The sequence below is a fragment of the Hemicordylus capensis genome, chromosome 2, assembly GCF_027244095.1.
Source record: "Hemicordylus capensis ecotype Gifberg chromosome 2, rHemCap1.1.pri, whole genome shotgun sequence".
Taxonomy (NCBI): Eukaryota; Metazoa; Chordata; class Lepidosauria; order Squamata; family Cordylidae; genus Hemicordylus; species Hemicordylus capensis.
The window spans coordinates 427,536,693-427,561,179 of NC_069658.1; the positions used below are offsets into that span (position 1 = coordinate 427,536,693).

At 45.9% G+C, this 24,487-nt stretch overlaps 1 protein-coding gene across 4 annotated transcripts in view; it reads left to right on the forward strand.

The window, feature by feature from the left end:
* The window catches only part of LOC128346238 (17-beta-hydroxysteroid dehydrogenase type 6-like), a 59,855-nt gene extending 39,493 nt beyond the window's left edge, over positions 1-20,362 (forward strand). For all 4 annotated transcript variants that reach the window (XM_053299289.1, XM_053299287.1, XM_053299286.1 and 1 more), the window contains exons 2-5: positions 3,006-3,327; positions 5,573-5,831; positions 16,851-17,008; positions 17,594-20,362. In XM_053299289.1, coding sequence (XP_053155264.1) covers positions 3,015-3,327; positions 5,573-5,831; positions 16,851-17,008; positions 17,594-17,811 — 948 coding nt within the window. In that variant the 5' untranslated portion in view covers positions 3,006-3,014 and the 3' untranslated portion in view covers positions 17,812-20,362. The remainder of the gene's footprint in view (positions 1-3,005; positions 3,328-5,572; positions 5,832-16,850; positions 17,009-17,593) is intronic.
* Positions 20,363-24,487: the final 4,125 nt, after the last annotated feature.

Below are 24,487 nucleotides of genomic sequence, written 5' to 3' on the forward strand. Positions count from 1 at the left end.
GTGATGCATTGTTTTTGTTTTTTAGAAACAAAATATTTTAGAAACAGAAATATTCTTGAAACCTTATTTAACTTTAATTTTCTTCTACTTGATGTAATAGTCCACCTGTGCTGATAAAGAACTTGGAAACTTTTAGTGCTACAAATTATATTTCATGCTGTAATTTTTGTGCACCTTTGCCACATGCTGCTCTGACTTACCGAATACTACATAAATAGTTTTGATAAAATTTGTACATTAATAGTTTCATGGTGGTGGTTTTGTTTACTACATATCCTTAAGGTATTTTGATCCTGCACCACATACATCATTAGTATTCAGATTCCTCCCCCCTCCGCATCTCATTTTAAGTAATACCTCTTTTGTGTTCGATTGTAATTTTGGAGAAGCTGCTGCCAGTCTGCGTAGACAATACAGAGCTAAATGGACCAATAGTCTGACTTGGTATAAGGCAGCTTCCTATGCTCCTGTGAAGCACTCTGTAACCTTTGTGCAACCACTAGGGACAAATTTTCAGGGGTCATGGAGGAGACCTGGTCGTGTGGTAGGAAGCATGAATTGTTCCCTTTGCTAAGCAGGGTTTGCCCTGGTTTGCATTTGAAAAGAACACTTCCTCCTCCTCCCACTGTTTTCCTTTTATGTTATATTGGGAGCTGCACAGGATTAGTTGATTGCCTTCAGTTCTTTACCTGAATCATGGTGTGGATTTGTATTTAAGAACAAGACTCAGCCATCTTTGTATAGCACTGAGGATGTTGTCTTACATCAAAACATTTGCTATTTTACTACATCTGTGGTTTAGTTAAGCTTTTAATGTTTTTAAACTTGTAACTTGCAATTGTGCGTTAAAGAAGGTCATTGAAAAAAGATTTGACGTGTAGAAATGCGTATTTCATCGCCCTTATACTGTCTTATGGGATACTATATGTGAGCACTGTAAGATACTTCAAAAGCTTTCCAGCACATAGAGAACAAGCATGCCAGAGAGAAAGGTTCAGCCTAGCTTCTCTCTGATGTGCTATTTTTTTTTCTATTTCCAGGGAGTTTCTTAAATATAAAAATGTAATCTAACGTTTGATCCTCCACCTATAGTGAGAAGAGGTCAGGTTAGTTCTGAGGGAATTCATCTGTAGGTATCTGTTTCCCAAGTTCTTAATACTCTGCTTCACAGCAACAACAGAAAACCTAATTGTGCAAATATAGGAAACCCAAATTTTGTGTTAAGAAAACAAATTCTGGCACTCAGAATGAATCAAGAACATTGATCAAACAAATGGAGCCCCCCCGCCCTTGCATGTTTCAGTTTGCCAATTAGTATGTTTTATTCTGACTTTGGGCATTATATGTATGAGTTGACTTCAGACTAAATTGGAAAATGTCCTGCATTTGTGTGTGTGTGTCCCCAAGGGAAAAAACAAACAAAGCAGCTACTGAGGGAGGGCTGGTTTGGATCAGTACCATGGCATTCATGGAGAGAAGCTTTGTCTGTGCTGAAAATCTCACCCCTTGCCACAAAAAACAGTGTGTTGAGGTTTGCCTCCAAAGGAGCCATTACAGCAAATAACCACAGAATAGTGGTGGTTGTGGTTTTCAGTAGGAAAATAGCAGCAGTTAAAAAAGACAAAAGCCCTCTTCCACTCGCAGCACAGTCTCAGTCTGGCTCTGCTCTGCTCTGCTCTCCACGCCACCCAACCCCAACAGTAGTTATAAAAGGGAAAACACATGCAGGAGACAGTAGCTGACATCCTGACCAAATGTATTCACAAAAATCCCATGGAAATTGAACAGCAAGTTAGGCATGCCTAACCCTGTCCTTTCGATTTCAATGGGACTTCCTCAAGTAAGTTTTGTCAGGATGCCTACCCATGGCGCTTTCCAGATTACAGGCTACAACCACCGTAAAATGCGAATTGATAACAGAATTAAAGGGACTTGTGCAAATCCACCAGCAGAGGGAGCAGTCTTTTTTAGTTTGCCCCAAACACCCTAAAATGGAAAAAATACAGCTATATTTTTTGTTGGAAGTGAAGGACTTTGCTCTGTCTCTTGTCTCAGTGACAAAGGAGGACAGACTAGTGAGTCAGAGGGCTAGAGGGTCAAGACATTGATCATCCCTTCTCTATTGCTCTAAAACTATCCCTTTGGAATGTAGATTGCTAATCTCAGGGTCACTTCCTCCCTTCTCTTCCTGTTCTTTCTACCTTGCAACATGCAAGCAAGCTCCTCTCCCTGCACCATGTGTGCAGAGATGCAGAATCCATCTGCATCCAGCTAGCTAGCTAGATTAGAGATCCTAACTCCTCACTTTCCTATCTAGAATGGAGTTATCTAATAAATGCCATATATATTGATTTGAAACTATGAACTGGCTCCAAGTTACTTTACTCTCAGCATACATGCATGCCTAACTTAATCCGTTGTCTTGTGCCTCTGTGCACTCTGCTATGATGAAAAAGGGGTTTCTCTACCAAAGAGAATTCCCACATTTTTAACAATGTTGCAGGACTAAAACGCAAGGATAAAATCTGAAACAAGGCATCGGGAATGTGAATGGCACCTTGCAGACAGCACAGGGCAGGGACTGCAATGTTGATAACACAGGCAAGATGGAAGCACAATTTGCAGATCTGTAGTGACACTGTGGTAAGGTTTAATCTGCAAAGTGCCTATGACACATTCCCTTTGGCCCTCAATTAGTAAAAATCTCTGTATGCAAAGAGAGCATGGTATGGTCATTGGATTTGGATCAGCTTGCTAGAACACCATTTGTTAATGTATTGCCATTTTTGCCCTACTTTGCTTTCCAGGTGTTCATTTCCCCTCCTGCACCTATACTTCATCCTGGCAACAGTTCTATGCAGTAGTTTAGCTGGGAGGTAGTGACTGGCCCAAAGTCACCTAGTGAACTTTGTGGCTGAGTGGAAATTCAAATTCTGTTTTCACAAGCTGATGGACTTGTAGTTGTCCCAGCTCTTACACTCTGCTTGTTTCTTTCTGCCTTGCAGCTTTTAGCCATGTGGCTGTACCTGGCTGCCCTAGTGGGGCTTTACTTCCTTCGCCGATGGTACCGGGAGAGACAGACGGTGGACAACCTGACAGAGAGATATGTCTTCATCACTGGTTGTGACTCTGGCTTTGGGAACCAGCTGGCCAGGCAGTTGGATATTCAGGGCATGCGGGTGTTGGCAGCTTGTTTTACCCAGAAGGGGGCAGAGCAGCTGGAGAAGGCCACCTCAGAGCGCCTGAAAACCACCATTCTGGATGTCACCAGCACAGAAAGTGTTGAGGCAGCAACCACATGGGTGAAAGGATGTGTGGGGAACAAAGGTGACAGAGTCTTCCTACTCCTGTCATGTTGTGCTGTATGTAGGCAAGGCCAGCAGTGAGATTCTGTTTAAAAGATATGCTTGTAAATTGTGATAACAAACCCTCTGCAAAGCTGATTAACAGTTTTAGAGCCCAATCCTAAGAAAGTATACAGGGAAACATGTGTCAATGTGCCACCCACAAGGTGGCACACTCCTTCTCTAGCAGTCAATCAATCAGTTTTTATTACAGCCGTTGGCCAGCCAAGAGATAAAAATCAGAATAACAAAATATAACTAATATACACAAATAGTAATAACACACAATAAAGCAGTGTACAAGCATCCAGGATAGATTACTTTAAAAACAGTAAAACAGCTCCTAAAGTTGAGACCGTAATCTCATAGCAGCCTATAGCAGTCACAGATGATCAGAACATCTGTTTGGGTCACCAAACCCAGGACACCCATGGATAAAGTAGCCGGGGAGTTGATTGATCAAATCAAGAGCTAAGCCCCATGCTACCATGGAGGTTCCCCTGGTCCCTCTGCTTTCCAAGCATGCTTTGAGCTGCCAGCAGAAGGGGAAAGTCTCATATCAGCAACTACCCTTTGATTGGACACTGAGGAACAGGAGGCAGACCCAGACCTGCTGAAATGGTTGCAGAGACTGGATCATAGTGTGCTTTGCAGAGTGGCACCTACATGGTTGGAGACCCTCTAGCCACAGTTCTCTATTGTTCCAATGGCTGCTCTGCCCCAAGAGCTGCATGATAGGTGAGTGGATCCACACAACCATAAGAGCAGAGTAGGAAGGCTCTCTTTTTCTCCTACCTTTGTTTAGACCTGGTTACAGAATCTGGTTTACCCTAGTTTGAAGAACCTAGGCTGGAGGGATTCCTGTGGATTCCTGGGTATTTTGCCTCCTACCCTTTATTTTATGGACATGTGAATTGGCCCTCCCCCCCACCGCCCCCAAGCATAGAGCTTAAGGTAAATAGCACAAATCTTAAATAGCCCAAATCTATTTCTCCATGACAGAATCATCAGGAGAGGGCATAACCTCCCTAAATGCCTGTCTGGAGTTGGTGATAGGCTGGATGAGGGATAACAAACTGAGACTGAATCCAGATAAGACGGAGGTACTCATTGTGAGGGGTCGAAACTCAAGAGACAATTTTGATCTGCCTGTTCTGGATGGGGTCACACTTCCCCAGAAGGTATGCAGTCTAGGGGTGCTTCTGGATCCAAGCCTCTCCCTGGTGTCCCAGGTTGAGGCAGTGGGCAGAAGTGCCTTCTATCAGCTTTGGCTGATATGTCAGCTGCGTCCATTTCTTGAGATGAACAACCTCAAAACAGTGGTACATCTGCCGGTAACCTCCAGACTGGATTGCGCTCTATATAGGGCTACCCTAGTATGTAGACCGGAAACTACAGTTGGTCCAGAATGCGGCAGCCAGGTTGGTCTCTGGATCATCTCAGAGGGACCATATTACTCCCATACTGAAGGGGTTACACTGGCTGCTGATATGTTTCTGGACAGAATACAAAGTGCTGGTTAGAACCTATAAAACTCTAAAGCCTGGGTACTTAAGAGAATGTCTTCTTCCCCACTGCCCATTGAGATTATTAGGAGAGGTCCGTCTACAGTTGCCACCAGCTCATCTGGCGGCTACTCAGGGATGGACCTTCTCCGCTGCTGCCCCAAGGCTTTGGAATGTGCTCCCTAATGAAATAAGTGCCTCCCGCTCTCTGACAGCTTTTAAAAAACTCTTTAAAGATGCACCTGTTCACCCAGGCTTTTAATTAATATTGTTTTAATAGATTTTAATGTTGTAACCTGGTTTTCAGGGTTTTTTAATTGTTCTAATTGTTTAATTGCCATTTTAAGATGTTTTAATTGTTAATTATTATTGTTTTATACTGTTTTATAATTTCTGTTTTAATCATTAACTGATTTTAATGGTTTTGTTTTGATGTAAACCACCCTGAGCCTTCCTGGAAGGGTGGTATAAAAATTGAATGAATGAATGAATGAATGAATGAATGATAAGTTCTCAGAGCAACACATGTGAGATAGTACCTTCTTCATTCTTCAGTTTTGTGAAAGTTAAGGTAGAACTTACACTGAAACGTTTTTGATTCTTGAATGTATATCTGCATTTGGTAGGGACCACAAAGCTATGTGGCCTTATAGACACTACACAAAACAGAAAATCTCTAGTTTTTAGCATAACATTTTCTAAGTATCTTCTCTCCTCACACAGGACTCTGGGGCTTGGTGAACAATGCAGGCATTGGTTCTCCAGCAGCTCCTGATGATTGGCTGACTAAGGATGACTTTGCCAAGGTGATAAATGTCAACCTGCTTGGGGTGATTGACGTGACGCTGCACATGCTACCTCTGGTGAAAAAAGCCAGAGGGAGGGTGGTCAATGTGGCCAGTGTGATGGGGAGACTCGCGTGCTTTGGAGGAGGTTACTGCCCAGCCAAGTATGGTGTGGAAGCCTTCTCTGACAACCTGAGGTAAAATACCAGCCCTATGGCTTTCTCTTTTGCTTGGTTAAGTGATGTTGCTTTTGCTTGATTAAAGTAACCCATTTAGCTGCTTTGAAGGAATGAGATATGGACCCAGATGGAGTCCTAAACGGCACTGAAATTTTTTATTTCTTGGTAAATAAGTTACTAAGAACATTTCTTAAATATGTGTAGCCTATTTTGTTTCCCTTGAGTGAGACTTGTATAGGGTACAGTAATGAGGTCAAAAATGTATAACACAATTCATACAGAAAAAGGAGACAACAAAAACTAGTGGGAAACAGAATACTGAGGCATTGGAAACATGGCACCGGAAGAGTTTACATCTGTATTGAGAGCAGAACTGGATGCATTTAAAACTGAAATTAGATCAGACAGTTAAAACATTAGAAACAAAATTAAGCGAAATTGACAATAAAATTTTAAATGAGAGAGTTAAACAATTGGTTCAAGCACAATCAGAATTTGAAAGTGATCTTAAGATGAGAGTAGAAACACATGTATGGATTTAAGGACATAAATGAAAGGATACTCAGACTGGAACAGCTATTGGATCAAAATGAAAATAAGATGGACATATCTGATTTTTAGAAGGATACTGGAGGGTGCAGAAAAAGGAAATTTAATGTTTATGGAACAGCAAGTTGCACATATTTTGGTTATAAGCAGTGAAGAACAAATATATCTCAAATCTGTCTATAGAATTAATGCAAAAATTGCTAAAATACTTGGAAAAAATAAAACAATCAAGAGATGTGTTAGTAAAATTTTGAGTAAATTATAAAGCCATTAGTTTGGAATATTATAAGGCAAAATCCAGGGCTTGAAATTAATGGAGAAAAATTATTAAACTGTCAGATATCCCCTAGAACATTATGGAAGAGAAAAGAATTTAGTTGAGTGGTTTAAAAATTACAAGAAAGAATTAGGTATTGGTGGGGTTTTCCAGCTAAGTTATATTAGTCATAAACAAAAACTGTTGTCTTGTCAACTCATGAAGTGGAAGATTGTTTGGATTATATTAAAGAGGAAGACCTAAGTTAAGAACTACTGTAAAATAACTTCCAGTAAATATATACTAAGCATTTCTTGGTAAATTAAACATCTCCTTTTCTACAACACAACTGAAGACGTACAAATAATTGGATCTTTTGAATCTCACATTTATGTCTTGTACCCAGCACAAGTGCATGAATCAATTCTTCTTTTACAAAATAACTCTGAAAAGAAATTATGAATGGGTTCAGACAGCCCACCGAACTTCAAATGTAGGTTACAAATGGGCAGAGAATGTCAAGTGAATTTGCCCAGCACCCAAGAAGACACGAGACACAAGGTATTGGTATAAATTAGGGCCATGATTTATTTAACTTCAGAACAACAGAATTAAAAAGAGCAGGGATTGGCTCTCCACCCCATACAGTGTGGTATCAATAGGCATGCGCCAACAGGGCATGCCTAGCCTATGGCATAGGGCAATACACCTGGGCTCCAGGCAGCCCCAGTGCTCTAAAACAGGGGCTGCCTATCCTAGCCGGCCTAGTGCCAGGACTCTGCCATAGCCGCACACACACACCCCGGTAGCCATCCAGCGATTCCAGGGAGCTTAGCCTGACAGTGTAGATCGGTCAAGGGCTGATCTCCCTGAGCCGTGCAGTCTCTAGAGAGTTGCCCTGGCCAACCTATGGCCGAACGCTTACCTGAAGGTGTTCACCAGCCAGCAAAGTTATTCCCGACTGTACTGTACCTGCCATAGTGGGGGTTAGCCTAGTTAGCCCCCAACTGCCCAACCAACCTCGCAAAAAAGCAGCCAATCCGTGTTCCAGGTCTCTAAGAAACGACCTCGTCCCACTGGATGAAAGATGAACTCCATCCCCTCTTTACAAACCAGGTGCCGAGAAAACGATGTCTAGGTGTGCCACAAAACCACCCCCATGGGCCCCTACAAAACGTGCCATTTGGGCATTAACTTTTCTGTGGGCCCTGTCAATCCAATAGGGGTCCCTGGCCCCCTCCAAACCCTGCATTGCAGCATGGCGGACCAGATCACTGAGATCCCTGGAAACCAGTCCAAAACCTGTGCAATGTCCCTCTGCATGTTACGGAGGATGGAAAACCCTGACTGCATAGCTAAATCATTTTCTCCCAGGTGCACCACGATGATATTGGGTGGTGGATTAGTCACCAGGAATTCCTGCAGCCAAGGCAAAAACTGGGCAATGACCATGCCCCGACGACCAATCCAGGAGATGCCCATTTCCTGAGTCCCAGTTGTGTTCCAGGCTGAACCCCACATGCAGCTCTACGGGCCCAGAACACAATCAAATGACCCAGGATGAGGACCCGTGCCCTCTCAGCACGTCGCACTGTGCCTGAAAGGAGAAAACAACCAGTGACTGCAGCCCAGTCCTTAGCACACATACTTCTTATATGTGGCTGACTGACAATGCCCAATGCACTCAATAGCCTCGCCCAAGAGATGCAATCGGGAGGACGCCGAAGCTGCTCCAATACAGAATGAGTGCAGGGACAAGTGCTCCGTGGGGACCCCTGCCACTGCCAGGACTCGCTGCACCACCGCCCAGAACTGATACTGAGAAAGGGGCCGTCCATGTGCGTGCACGAACAGGCACCTGCTTGTGGACCCCTGGAGGACTGCCTAAGATGTTAATGCCTGCACAGGGCACAAGAGTACGTTGCTAGCCAGGTATAGCGAAACTAGCTGCTCCCTGCCCTTCTGATTGGTCTTGGAAAACTGAAGGCGCAGCTGCTCTGAGGCCGGTCCCAAGTCAACATCTTCCGCACAGAAGAGTGCAGCCTCATAGGGGGACTGGCAGATGGACGAGAAGCGTTCCAGGGCACCCTGAACAGCTGTGGGCATAAGGGGCATACGACGGTCTGCCTGTACCGGACACTCCCGGGCCCAGACCTCCAGCATCCTTCTTACTCTAAAGTCCCCTGTGGTGTCACAAAAACCCTGAGCTTTAGCGTGGAAAGCAATGGCTGCTAGGTAACCTGCCAGGGCCCTGGGAGATAACCCCTTACCCTTAAGGTGAACCAAGAACTGCATCAGGTGTTCAGCGGGTGAAGGCCATACCTGAGCCACTCCTTCCTAGAACCTAAACTCCTGGAAGGCCCTGAACTGTCTACCATATGCTGCCCTAGTGTTGGGAGCCAAAGAGACCCAAACAGTTCTCTGCGCTTCTAAGCACCAAGGCTCCACAGCCAAGGGGGCATCTTTTCAGGCTCCGACTCCACCTCTGGTGCCAACTGATGCAAGTGCTGCACCTGGAAACGAGACAGCGCATCCGACAAGCTGTTCTGGACACCAGGCACATAGCAGGCTACAAACATGATGTTATTAGTTAAACATGCCATTACAAAGACCCTCACCAAGGTCATAACCCTAGGGGACCTAGACGTCTGCCGGTTGATGACCTGGACCATGGCCTGGTTATCACACCAGAAGCACATGGTCTTGTTTTTAAACAGGTCAGCCCATATGTGTATAGCTACTACAATTGGGAAGAATTCCAGGAATGTTAAATCCCTGGTAATATCCCCATCTACCCAGGCATCTGGCCACCTTTCAGCACACCAGTGCCCATGAAAATAGACGCCAAAACCCAGGCCACTCACAGCATCCGATTGGACCTGAAGCTCAGCCTCTAACAGAAGGGAATCCCCCCAGAAGGAGACACCATTATCGGAGTCCAGAAAGGATGCCCATAACTCCAGATCAGCCCGCATAGGAGCAGTCACCCTAATGCTATGGTGCCAACTCCTAACTTCGCTAGTGGCATCACAGAGCCGACGTAAGAAGGGGTGGCTGGGCACTACTACCCGGCATGCAAAATTTAGATGTCTAATAAGCTGCTGTAGCTGCTTTAATGTGACCTTGCGCCTGGCGACAGGCCTGCAACAATGCCCTCAAGGTCTTGAGTTTCGCCTGTGGGAGCCTAGAGCTTCCGTATTGAGTGTCCAGCTCGATTCCTAAGAAGGTAAGGATGGTGGAGGGTCCTTCAGTTTTATCCTTCACTAATGGGACACCCAGCTCCGAGCAAAGTGAGCTTGGAAACCATCTAGGAGGCGCCTACATCGCCTGGTCCCTGCCCTTCCTAAGAAAAGGAAGTCATCTAAAAAGTGAGCTGTCATTACCAACCCAGCCCTCCAGCAAAGCGCCCATTCCAATATGGAACTAAATGCTTCGAAGGCTGTGCACGAGACAAAACATGGGCAGGGTGTGATCAATGCAATACTGGCCCTCAAACGCAAAACCCAATAGGTTAAAATCGGCGGGGTGAACTGGGAACAGGCGAAATGCAGACTCTATGTCGCATTTTGCCAAAAGCATGCCGGGCCCACATGAACGGACCACCCTAACCGCCTGATTAAATAAGGTGTACTTCACAGAGCAGAGCTCTGCTGGGATCCCATCATTCACTGAAGCGCCGTGTGGGAAATAAAGGTGGTGAATCAATCTATACTCGCCCGGTGCCTTCTTGGGCACTACCCCCAGTGGGGAGATGTGCAAGTCCAGCATGGGCAGCTCTTCAAAAGGGCCAAGAACATGTCCCAAGGCTACTTCCTTGCGAATCTTTTTGAGCACCACCATTTCCATCCCCAGGACGGACTTCAGATTTGGGGCTGGACAATGCTTTCTCAGACCAACATAAGGGATGTGAAAACCAAAGTTGAAACCCTCCCACAAATAAGCCACCTGGTCCTAAAGGGGGTACTCTTCCAGGAGGTGGGAAAAAACTGGGATCCTAATTGGGCTGAGGCCCTTTTCCATGGGATCCCCCTTGTGGAGCACCCCCAGCCTTCTGGCCACCAACTGGTGGGTCTCTAAGGCCGCCCCTGAAGCCTTTGATGTGCTGGCAGTGGAGGCTGGCATGCTTTCCGCCGCGGAAGCCACACCCGTGCTGGAAGCGGCAGGGTGATCGACTGCATTTTCCACTGGTATTAAATGCCCAGCATGGCAGGGTACTTTGAACACCCTGTGCAGCGACAGGCCCAGGGGACAGAGTTGCAGGAGTCTTAGATATCAAATGGCTGCCGTCAGCACGCTCCCCTTGAATGGGCCTCGAGGAGGTCATGATAAGAAGCCAAAGCTCCTGATGTTGCCTAACCCAGGGGATAGCAGGGTTCAATGCTGCCCTGTGCCTGAAGGAATGATTGTACCACTCCCAGGCATTCCCCATAAAATCCATGTACCCCTGGTATATAATGTCCATGTATTTAACGAGAGCGGGGCCCTTGGACGTGTGCACCTGCAGCATAACGCCCATATAGACCATGTATGCTGACAGCCAATTAGCCCAGTTGTGTTCCACCAGCTTGCGTTTTGACTTCTCCTCCTCCCTTTTTTGTTCCCCATCCTTCACTACCGGCTCGGGTTCCCTGAATAATAATTGAAAGATATCAACAGATTCCCCACACCAAATGTGTTCCTTAACAGCAGGCAACAAATGGTCACCCAAGGGGAGGGAGGTATCACACGGTGGATAAGGGGGCTGTGTTCCAGGAGCCTCTGCAGCTCCATAAGGAACTGCTGGTGGGGCTCCAACCAAAGGGGCTACACCACCTTGCCAGACCTGTGCACATGCCCCATAAGGGAGTGAAGGGCCATACATGCCTGGGTGCCACCTGTATGGGCTATATATAGGTGCCATGGGCGGCATTCCCCAAGGCCAAGTGTGGTGCAAGGACCTACCAGACCCCTGCCTGTCCAGAGTGTGACCATCATTGCCAGATGATTCCAACGCAGGCGCAGGACTGGTGTTGTCCAAAGTTAAGTCCACCAATGTCTGGACCGGCTGCTGCCCTCATGACTCTAAAACATCCAGCCTGGCAGACAGGGACTGCATGAGTTTGGCTTTCTTAGCCCCCCTGGTGACCCTCTTATGCTCAGCAGGAATGCCAGATGGTCCACCTTTCCAGGGAGTAGCAAGATTGGAGTGGGCCCAGAGACAAGATTTTAAAATGGGCCCCTCACTGATATACACACACAAACACACTTCACAATATATAGTGCACTCACACTCACATCCTCATTATGAATACGGTGAATGTCTAATTCACATTGAATCTAGTTTTTTAACTCTCTGCTACTGCCAATCTCCAAGAGACTCAACATAATTCATAGGGGGTGCAACATGGGTGGGTGAAGAGTCATGTGACATGCCTCTGGGGGCCCCCAAGATGACTGTCTTTCCTTGCCTATTGGTAGTTATGCCCCTGCCCCTTTCTCTTTTTCCTTAGCCGCCCCCTGTTTTTCTTTCTCAAGAACTTCAAGGTGCGCAATAAGCGCCCATGTCCCAGTCATCCTCTGATGAAGAATCAGGCCTCGGCCAAGGCCGGACAGGTGCCCCACGCGTTTCCCCCTTGGCCTTTCGGGGCCCATCAGTGTAGCACAGGCCCCCCAAACCTAGAAAAGCACAGGCCAGGGGCCTCTCAGGTGTAGCACACAAGCAAATCCCAGGCCTGAGGACCTGTTTCCAAAATGAAAGACCTGGCCACTAAATGCTGACACCACCCAGCAGACAAGCCCACACAGGACTGACTAGGGATAGAGGCCTAAAAAAGGCCTTGCAACCCCAGCGAAGTGGCCTGTAGAGGCAAAGTGGGGGAAGCCTACCCACCTGTATGCCCAAAGAGCCATGTACTTGCCCGTGGCGGGGAGGGGAAGTGCCCCAACCCCCTAGATGCCACAAAGGCCTTCCCACTGGGCCCACAGGCCACTCCAAAACTTGGGTGTTGTTGGTTAAAAAAAACAACAACACCCCACCCCCCTGCCACCATCACTGCTCGGGTGGAAATCCACACCGACCCCTGGGCCACACGCTGTTGGTGTACTGATCGCCCTGCTGCCCGATGGAATCCCTTACTGAGCTCACGGACATGGTTGCAGAATTCACGTTGGAGTCTCACAGACTTTTGGTGCTGGGGAACTTCAGTGTTCATTTCGGGACCAATTTGTCCAGGGCAGCTCAGGAGTTCATAGCGGCCATGACAACCATGGGCCTATCCCAAGTGGTCTCTGGACCGACGCATATTGCAGGTTACATGCTCGATCTGGTCTTTTACTCTGATCAGGGTGGTGTTCTGTGGGTAGGGACTCCTGTGATTTCTCCATTGTCATGGACAGACCACCATATGGTTAAGGTTGGACTTACAACCACTTCCCACCTCGGCAGGGGCGAGGAGCCAATTAGAATGGTCCACCTGAAAAGGTTATTGGATCCAGTAAGATTCCAAGAAGCCTTGGAGGGATTAAATGTTGGCTTTTATGGTGACCCTTTTGATGCCCTGGTTGAGAATTGGAACAACTTGCTCACCAGGGCAGTAGACAAGATTGTTCCTAAGCATCCCCTCCGACCTGCTTCAAAACTGACCCCTTGGTATACGGAAGATCTACAGGGACTGAAGTGGCAAGGTAGGTGGCTGGAGCGCAAGTGGAAAAAGACTCGACTTTAATCCGACAGACTATGTCATAGAGCACATTTAAAGATCTATGTTCAGGTGATACGTGTGGCAAAGAAGCAGTTCTTTTCTGCCCATATTGCTTCTGTGAACTTGCGTCCAGTGGAGTTGTTCAGGGTTGTGTGGGGACTAGTATCAGCCCCAACTCCCCTGAACCAGAATTTGGAGTCATCAGTTACCCGCTGTGAGGTGTTTAAAAATTTTTTCGCAGATAAAATCTCTTGGGTTCGGGCCAACTTAGACAGAGACTCCACAATTAATTCAATGTCTGAATTGGAGGTGTCCGACAACTCCTCTTATGTGTTTCGACTGGATCGGTTTCAGTTTGTGACTCCTGAGGATGTGGACAAGCTGCTTGGAGCAGTGAAGCCTACCACTTGTTCTCTTGACCCTTGTCCGACATGGCTTGTTCTATCTAGCAGGGAGGATGTTCGAGGAGGCCTGGTGGAAATCATAAATGCTTTTCTGAGGGAAGGCAGGATGCCTCCTTGTCTCAAGGAGGCAATCATTAGACCTATTCTTAAGAAGTCTGTCTTGGATCTCTCAGAGTTTAATAACTACAGGCCTGTCTCCAACCTCCCATGGTTGGGTAAGGTGATTGAGAAGGTGGTGGCCTCCCAGCTCCTGGTGGTCTTGGAAGAAACTGATTATCTAGACCCATTTCAAACTGGTTTTTGGGCGGGCTACGGGGTGGAAACTGCCTTGGTCAGTCTGATAGATGATCTCCAATTAGGACTTGGTGGAGGAAGTGTGACTGTTGGTCCTTTTGGATCTCTCGGTGGCTTTCGATACTGTCGACCATAGTATCCTTCTGGAACGTCTGAAGGAGTTGGGTGTAGGAGGCACTGCTTTGCGGTGGTTCTGCTCCTATCCCTCAGGCAGATTCCAGATTTTATCACTTGGAGACTGTTGCTCTTCAAAACTTGAGCTTTTATATGGGGTCCCTCAGGGCTCCATATTGTCTCCAATGCTTTTTAATATCTACATGAAATCGCTGGGAGAGATCATCTGGGGATTTGGAGCCGGGTGTTATCAGTACGTTGATGACACCCAGATCTATTTCTCCATGTCAACTTCTTTAGGTGATGGCATATCTTCCCTGAATGCCTGCCTGGAAGCAGTAATGGGCTGGATGAGGGAGAATAAACTGAAGCTGAACCCAGATAAGACGGAGGTACTTGTTGTGCGGGGTCAGAACTCCAGAGACCATTTTGACCTACCTGTTCTAGATGGGGTCACACTTCCTCAAAAGGAACAGGAATCTGGGAGTACTTCTGGATCCACACCTCTCCCTGGTTTCTCAGGTTTAGGTGGTGGCCAGGAATGCTTTTTATCAGCTTCAGCTGATACGCCAGCTGCATCTGTTTCTTGAGATCAATGACCCCAAAACGGTGGTACATTTGTGGGTAACCGCCAGACTGGACTTCTGTAATGCGCTCTACGTGGGGCTGCCTTTGTACATGGTCTGGAAACTTCAGTTGGTTCAGAATGCGGTAGCCTGGTTGGTCTCCGGGTCATCTCGGAGAGACCACATTAGACCCTTGCTGATGGAGCTACATTGGCTGCCAATTGGTTTCTGGGCAGAATACAAAGTGCTAGTTATAACTTATAAAGACCTAAATGGCTTAGGCCCTGGGTATCTAAGAGAACGCCTTCCTCGTTATGTTCCCCACCGCCCACTGAGGTCACTTGAGGAGGTCCATTTCCAGTTACCGCCAGCTCGTCTGATGGGCACACGGAGACGGGCCTTCTTGATTGCTGCCCCGTGATTGTGGAATGCGCTCCCTGCTGAGATGCAATCCTCCCCATCTCTGACTTAAAAATAAATAAATCTGAAGACCCATCTCTTCACCAAAGCTTTTTCAGCTTTTTAAATTTGTAGTTTTAATTTTATACTGTTTTAAATTTATACTGTTTTTAAATTGTTAAACTGTTTTAACCTTTTATATTGGTTTTAATTATTTTTATGTCCTTGTTAACCACCCAGAGATGAAAGTTTGGGTGGTTAAATAATAAATAAATAAATAAATAAATAAATAAATAAATAAATAGTGGTCCAAATTCCACGTTTGCCGGAATTTGCAGTCCGGCAAACTGATTCGGTCAAACTGCAAACTTGTTGGACAGTTTGAGATGGTGCCAGGGGAGTTGCAAGCAGAACCTTGAAAAGTAAAGACTCAGATCCCTGCTGGAGTGACCTCCTCTTCAGGGAGCTTCTGCTGAAGCGGCACTCCCCCCACAGCCCACACATGGTGGCAGTTCTGTCACTCACTCAGCCTCCGCAATTCATCAGTTGTGTTAAAGTGCCATTTAGTTTATTATATCAACTTTAAAAAAATGTTTAAAGCCCATTGGAGAAACTTATTGAGTAGTGAATGAGGAATGTGCACCACAGTGTGAAACAGGATGCTGGACTAGATGGGCCACGGGCCTGATCCAGCAGGGCTGTTCTTATGTATGCATGTTCATAGAAATACATAATAAGCAAATTGAGGAGATAGGGGCAGGGCCAAACTCATTGGTGGGCCAGGCTGGGCATGGGCCCGAAAGTCTATACCCATCGACCTGGCCGTTTCAGTGGCAGCAGTACTGAGAAATGTCTGGCACATCAATGCTGCTGCTGGGCATCACCCACCAGCCAATGGGAGCATCCTGCAGGTGATGAGATAGCACAAAGGCCTGGGGGACGCTGCCACTGGCTGATGGGTGGAGGTGGAGGAGCTGCCAACAAAGGGCTCAGCAAGACCAACTCTTCTTCTGATGAGCTGCCACTGCCACATCCTTCACTAGCTTCAGCAGCAGTTCTTCTTCCCCTTCAAGTGTGGCCAAGTCCTTTGTTCTAACAGCTCCTTTTTTCTCATTCTCCAAGGGCGGGAAGGGGAGAAGCTGTGCAGGGTCCTATTTTGTCCATGGGGCAGTGAGGGCACAGAGCAACCTAGTGCTGACTCTGGATAGCTGGAAAGAAGGGAGTTTGTTCTTGCCATGTTTTCTACAAGAAAGCCTTCATACTATCAACTTACAGTCTTTGTAACAACTGCCCATGGACTCTCATGTATGGGGTGGTATATACATGTAAGAAAAACTCAGTTGGGCTTTCTCTTGCTTTTACAGGAGGTACATCTGCTCCTTTGAGAAACAGTTTCTAGCATATAAACTTTAAAACCAGGGTTTGTAAATGACTGGAAAACTGTTTTAAATTGCTGCCCTGATTTTCCAGGGTTTTTTTTTAAGCTGTTTGAATTGTTTAATTCATTTTATTCTGTTTTGTAGTTTGATTTTAACTGTTAACCTGTTTTAATTGTGTTTTTTAACTTTTGGTAAACTACCCTGGGCCATTTTGGAAGGGTATATATAAATCTAATAAATAAAATAAAATAAAATAAGGAAAGGGATCAGGAGGGCCAGAAGATCCGAGAGCTAGAATCCTCAGTGGTACTATTTAAAAATCAATAATGCATCAGGATGATTATGATTGATCCATAGAAGGTGACTGGTTTCTTGTTCTCTTTGGTTCCAATGCAGGCGGCAGCTCCACCATTTTGGGGTTTGGGTCAGCATTGTTGAGCCTGGCTCTTTCATTACAGACATTGCAAAAATAGCAGTGGAGGATTTTAAGAATATATGGAGTCAAGTGCCTTGCAACATCAAAGAATCCTACGGACAACAATACTTTGAGACCCGTGAGTTACATTTCTGGAAGGGCATTCACATGACGGGTGGGGGAGCACTACTTATTGCACCACTTACCTGCCCCACCAGACAATAGTTAAATGTTGGTGGAGATTTGGAGCATGTCCTGGCCTCCGGGAGTCCCACAGTGCACCGCATGATGTGTGGAGTGCATTGGGGACTTCCCCCAGGAGACAGACACTCTAAGTACCTGGATCTGTGTCCACTCAGGCTGCAAGCAGCCCAAGTAATCACAATGACCCGTGTGCCAGGCTTAAGGATGCACTCATGCCCTGAACCTCAGCTAAAGGCATGGGTAAAAAGCAGGGTTTGGAGGGAAGGCAGCACTGGGAACGGCCTGGCTCAGCTAGGCTGACCTAGCTCGGGCTAGGCTAACAGGAAGGTGAGAAACCCAAGTCCAAGAACTCCCAGTCCTGCCATAGGAATCTCCATTCTGAAGCATCAAGGACAGTTCAGTGTTTCTTCTTTGGAATGACTTTTGGGGGAGGTACCCATGGGCTGTTTTATTCCATTAGCTACCAAAAATGTTTGCTTGCCTCCTATATTGTTGCACAGACTATGTTTTCCACACACAGTTTACAGGTTTTTCCAACAAATGATCAAGAAAGGCAGCCACAACATCTGCCTGGTCACCAACTGCATGGAACATGCCCTGACGTCCTGCCACCCTCGCACACGCTACTCCGCAGGCTGGGATGCAAAGCTCTTCTACATTCCTCTCTCCTATTGCCCTACGTCGGTGGCAGACTACGTGTTGACCTGCTTTATGTCCAAGCCAGCCCAGGCACTGTAGATTATACCATAGCAGCAGCATTGCTATTGTTGAAATAAGAGCTTCCCCACCTCTGGCAACTTCTAAAAAGGCACCCAAGACATATTCACCCAGGCTTTTAATTAGATTTATAGATAATTTTGAATGTGGAGTTTTAAATGACAATGTTAATGATTGTAATGTTTAAATGAATTTAACTTTTGTACTTTTTATTGATTTTAATTGTAAGCCGCCCAGAGATGCAAGTTTTGAGTGGTATAGAAATGTTAGATAAATAAATTTTAAAAATTGTCCAAACAAGCCAATAAACTGCGGAAGGGACATAACTCTAATAATGTTTTTTAATATCCTAAACAGATGCATCATATGTCATCAAATAATTGGTGTGAGCTGGTGTGGGGTAGTGGCTAAGTCTGAGCTGTGGATCCAAAAGCCCCTGGTTCAAATCCATGTCTCTGCCATGTATCCACTAGGTGGCCTTAGGCAAGCCAGTGCACCCTAGCCTCGCTCCCCATCTGGAATGGTGAACAATATAACTCACAGAGTTGACTGATATGGTGCACAGTGTTATGAAGGCACAACGCTGCTCTGTGGGGCTGCTGTGGACTTGAAAGGCAGGGTCCAGCGGTTGTACACACAGTGCTTCTGCAGATCTCCCCACAGGCCTGAATGAGGAGGACAGATCTCCCCAGTGTCCTGAACAGCCTTTCAGTTCCTCAGAAGGCCTGCAGTTCAATGTTACACCACCGTAACACTGTGCATCGTGTGGGCCATGGTTACAAATATTTAACTGGAAAGTGCTTCAAACACTCAAAAGTACTATGCTACTTATTGCACAGCCTTGAAGAAAAAACCTTAGTTTATTTTTTCCATTTATTTCTGAGAGAGTAGTTCATACAGCTTTGTCACATTTTTGCCCTATTCACCAGCCACATAGTCTACAAATGATAGATCTAGAAGCAGTCATTACTGGTATGTACATGCAGTCAATGTCAATCAGTATTTCCCAAAAGGCTGACATTTCTGGAAGGAACTGGACTGATATGCAACAAGCACCATCTATACTTTGGGCTCACAAGAGCCTTTAATTGCTTCATCTATTTCTCATGGCATATGTATCTGGCTGGATATGAGGGCTGTTGATGCTACTGAGTGCCAACAGTGAAGGCATCTGATGGCAGCAGGATTACAACTAAACAATCTGTTGCCTTGAGATGAAGAGTCAATGAACTATGCATGGACACATCTCTGAAGAAGCTCCAGCCTTATTTGCTTGGGGCAATTTGGAGACCTTGGTTCACTCTCTCAAAAGGTGTGTACTTGAACAACAAGAGCTATTCACAGACAGTAGCCAAGAAACATGAACTAGAAGGGTTCACCAAATCACAACTGTACCCAAGCTGAGAACCAAAGAGATTAAGAAATACTCATTTAATACTTCAATAAAGAATCATTATCACAAAATATAACATAGTGAAATTCTAAAATAGCATGTAACATTGTTTCCACATAAGAATTCTCATGCAAAATTTAAAATGAAACTGCCCAAATAGTGAAGTTCTTGTGAAACCCAATAGTAACTCTGAATCACAATCCTTCTTATTTCTGTTCCAGTTTGTTTTCTGGTCTCAGATCCTAATAAACTTAATTTGAATCAAATAGTAAAATATTTCACAATTCTTATAGAGGTCCAATAATCCAAAGCAATTTGTCCACGGTACAAGATGACAATTTACAAGTCCACATATGTAGAGAAGAGTCATTGTATGATTCTGATTTTCAAACACCAATTCTTTTCTGGTTCTTATCAGCCATACACATATCAATCCTCCTGGGTCTTCCTCAGTGGCCCACTATGAATACTTTTTGTAGATAGTCTACAATAAAATCATATCTTAATCTATGTATATATAATCTGTAGAACCATATCCAATCCAACAGTAACTGCCCATGTCTGAAGTAACAATTGTATTCCCTTCCACTGACTGGATCTTATATTATTCTTTGGTGCATAGCTGCACTACCACTTGTAATATTGTTACAACTTGTTATAGCTTGTGCTGCGCAATTAATGTAATGCTTAAGCAATCTTGCTTAAGCATTACATGAATTGTGCAGCACAAGCTAAAGTATTAGTGAGCTGCTGAAATCATCTGTTAAAATAGTACAAATATGCATATTGAAATCTGTGTTGCAGGCTTGATGTGTACAACTAGTATAAAGTGCAATAATAAAGGAGTATGTCTGTCTAGGGTTCATAGAAAGTCTTACACTTCTTTCATTAAGACATGCCCAGTACTGGTCCTTTCAACTTCAGACATCACTGTCACCCTTCAGCAGCATAATGTAATTCTTGCAAACTTGCAAGATACTCCACTGTGATAAAAGAGCTGAATACAGCCATTAGATCCTTCCTGTCTGAGGCAAATTCAAGCCTGAGGATAGAAGCAGCTTGAACAGGGTGCTTTCCAGACTGCAAGCTTACGCATGGGAGGAAGTGGTGTACGATCCCACGGCTTAGTATGATAGTAGTCAAAGCACAAATGAAAGGAAATAAATGTTTTAATGCCTAGTTTGGAGTAAATGTTCTCATTTGTTATGAAGTTTGGCTACAGGGTGTTACATTTTTCCAAGCAGGAACTATTCGCACAACATGCTCTCCCCGCCCTCCTCCTGCCCCATTTTTTGGCCAATGGGGTTGTAGAGGGGGCGGAGGGTCCACCTCATTCCCAATTGTGAATTCACCTTTGGGCAGGTAGCAAAGGATGACGTGTGCATGCAGCTGTGGTGGAGGGCTGGTTTCCCCTCCCCGCTTAAAACTCCTCCCTCCATGAATTTGCACAAGATTGCCTGCAGGGGGAGCAGCGCTCAGTTTCTTCTGTCTGTCTTGAGCAAGCATAACAATTCTATGGCCATGGTTTCATTTCCTCAATATAAAAGTCCCTCAATTCTTTAGGAGAGTGTGACAAAGTAGACTGGACAATGTCACTGTTAGGATGACAAAAGCCACATTTCTGTTGGAGCTAGGGCCCTGGCAGGATTAGCTCTCAGCTGCAATGTCTCATAGTGACCACCGGTGGCGGGAGGTCATGGATAAAAGTGCTGGACTCCTCCGCTCTTTGTTCTTCCAGTGTTAGTCTCCATTTTGTCACCCCAGAGATGGCTGTCTGTTTTTGGTCTCTCTTCAGCCATGAGCTACAGCTGAAATAAGCTAAAGGCTCTTTCACATTTGTTTGTAACCTTTTCTTTAAATAAATCCTTGAAGTTCTTCAATACTAAAGAGATGTCTCAAGGCCTCTTGCTTTGCTGCTTTCTCACCAACTGGTTTTGCTTGCTATTTGGGGACTGAACTGCCATTCTTCTCCTATGAATTCCAGGTGCCATATTTTGCCAGGAAGATCCAGCAGCAATTGTGCTGTAGTCAAAAATGCCTTTAGAATGTGCAGACCTTGCACAGCTGCCACCTCTGTAACTCCATTGGTCAGAACCAGAGCACTCCACTATCAGCTGCTCACTTTGCACTGCCCACCTTGCCCATCCCCTGACCCAACCACTTGCAGGCATGGAAAGGTGCACAAAAAGCATAGCTTTTGATTTCTGGGTGAATTTCCCACACCCTTGCACAAGCTTGGTGCTCTGTAGACTTGTGCAAGCCTTCTTAACTCCCACACAAGCTTTGCTGTTCTCTGGGTATCTCAAGACAAAATGAGAATAGGGTTGACATCTTCCCCAGATTTCCAGGTATTTACCAGGTTTCAAGCATGTTCCCCAGCACCTGGTTAGCTCATCTTATTTATGTATTTTCCTAAGTAAACTGCTTTGAGAACTTTGAAGAGCAGTATATAAATATTTGCCTGCAGAGACTCTATCTATATGGTCGCTAAGAGTCAATGCCGACATGATGGCACTCAGTCAATCAATCAATCAATCAATCAAAATATTTGTCATTGTTGTCATTAGATTGCTCAGATCCCCAGAGTCTATTTAAAAAAAACAAAAAACAAAAGCTATGCTCCAGCCTTTGTAGAAATGGAATTAAGCAGCAAAACCTGCAGTCACTATTCTGTTCAGCCACAGGATGCTGGCTGGGAGAGGTTTGCAATCAATGATCCACCACGAGGAATGTTGCTTCTGTTTTGGGTCAGTAGGACATCTCTATAGGGCCGTTAAGAGGATAGCTTGATTTTGATGTAAATCACTGCCTACCTGTAGATTGTAAGCATTTAGGCTTTATAGTGCAATTCATTATATGCATGCCTACTTAGAATAAAGTACCACTGGTTTCAATCAGACTGTCCCCCAAGTAAGTGTGTATAGGTGTTGCAGAGCTTACCGTGCTGCCACCACCTGTCACAGCCCAGTCTCAACCAGTCCCGTGATCTTAAGCTTCATTGTTGCACCAAGGAAACTTTGGATTTTCCCCCTCTGGTTGTGTCTACTAAAACAGCCTTCCAAACCTCCGTCTCATTCAAAATTAGGCAGGATGGAAAGGCTTCTAAGCATGGGGTGTTGAAACAGAAACAGACAGCTGCTACAAATTTTTAACTTCAAAACAAGAAATTTTTTACTTTAAAAGAGTTCCATTCAAAACCATCGTTCTTTCAGAAAACTTTGCACAAAACACCAACCATATGAGCAGCACAATAGGGATGTGCATAAAACCAGTTCTCCCGGTTCGGTTCGGGTCCGAACCGGGTCCGGACCGGACCGGGGAGGTTCGGTTTTGGTTTTGCCGGACCACCCCCCCGGTCCGGTTCAGTTTCGAACTGGTTCGGATCACAAAAAGTGGCTGGTTTTGAAGGGGACATTGTGTTCTACCTGCCACCCAAATTTCAAGTCGATTGGACCTTCCTCTGATTTTTTACAATTTTTTTTAAAAATTAATTCTTGCCCATAACTCACAATGTGGAGCCCTTAGGGGCAAAAAAGCTGGGGTGGGTGGTAGCCACCCATGGGTGTCCTCCACCCCAAAAATCCCAAGGCAATTGGTTGCTCCTAGTATTATTGGTGAATTTTTGAAGAAAATTTTTTTTCCATTGGCTAGAATGGGGGTTTAGGGCTGCCCCAGACCCGCCTCTGTGGGGTGGCAGCACCCCCAAAGTGGGTCCGGGGCCATGGCAAAAATGCCCTCAGTCCCTCCCTGCAATCCCCGTAGAGATAGGAGTGATGGTTCTGTTGTTTTTCTGAGGTGTTCTGAGTGTAGATTCTATGATAGCTAATGAGATTTCCAATGAGACACCATGAATCCACTCTCATTTGCTATCACAGAATCCACACTCACTCAGAACACCTCAGAAAAACAACAGAACCATCACTCCTATCTCTACGGGGATTGCTGGGAGGGACTGAGGGCATTTTTGCCATGGCCCCGGACCCACTTTGGCGGTGCTGCCACCCCACAGAGGCGGGTCTGGGGCAGCCCCCAAACCCCCATTCTAGCCAATGGAAAAAAAATTTTCTTCAAAAATTCACCAATAATACTAGGAGCAACCCAACAATTGCCACCCCATCTTTTTGGCCCCTCTCTCTGGGCGCCCTAACACGTAACACCTAGTCAGTCCATCTTAATGCCTACCTACTACCACCACTCCTATCCAAGCAAGTAAGAGGAGGACACTCAGAGAGACAACACCCACTCTCTGATCTAACAAAAAGGCCACTGCTGTGCTGCCTGCCAGCACAGCAGCAGCAGCGGAGCAGCACACTAAGCACAAGAGCAGCACACACAGAGAAGCAGGAGGCGGAGCAGCAGAGCAGCAGACCTGCCGCTCTGCATGATGGGTGATGTGACGCCCAAAGAAACCACCGCCTCACTCAGTGCCTGCCACTGACTAGGTCCGACAGACAGAAGCCAGCCAACCTGCTCTGCTCTGCTCTGCTGCTCCCCATGGATGATGCACACACACCCTACATCTGCATCCAAATTACCAGACCAGACCAAGTGCGCAGAGTCAGCACAGGCCAGCAGCCACCAGCCCAGCAACAGCAACAGCTACTACTGCTACCACCACAACCAGTGTTGCCGCTACAATAACATTCCCAGTCCAGTCACGCGTGCCACAGCCTGAGCCTAGCACACAGCCAACAGCTGCTGCCAGCCAGTGCCTGGCAAGCCCAGCCAACATGAGGAGGAGAGAGCTAAGTAGACGGCGCACGCACATCACCAACCCATCACGACGGCGCAACTGCAAGGGGAGAGGGCACAATTACAGGCAGGAGGAGGAGGAGGAGGCGAGGCAATCCTAGCACAGATTTGAAAGTTTAAAATCCACCAGGACATCTTCTAGAATCTAGACTTCTGTTTTTTCTACCACCAGCTGTAGTGTCTAGTTAGTCAGTGTGCTGTGCAGCTGAGCTGAGCTGAGCTGCGTGTGAGGAAGGGTGATTGTAGCTAGTTCTTTAGTTTCAGCAGACTGAGCATTGAGCATGGGCAGTGGCCTTGGGAAGCAACACAATTACACGACACTCACCTGCTGCTGCTGGTTCTAGAAGTTGCCTCTTCTCGTCTTTTCACCTCTTCGTGTGTGTGTGTGTGTGTGTGTGTGTGTGTGTGTGTGTGTGTGCAGTGAGTGCATGCCTTTTGCCTTGCTGGAAAGAAATGCTTCTCTGGTCCACCACCACATATCTGCTCAAGGACACAGAGGCCCAAGGCAGAGGTGGTGGCACCAGTGTGAGTGCATGTGTGCTGGTGGTGTTT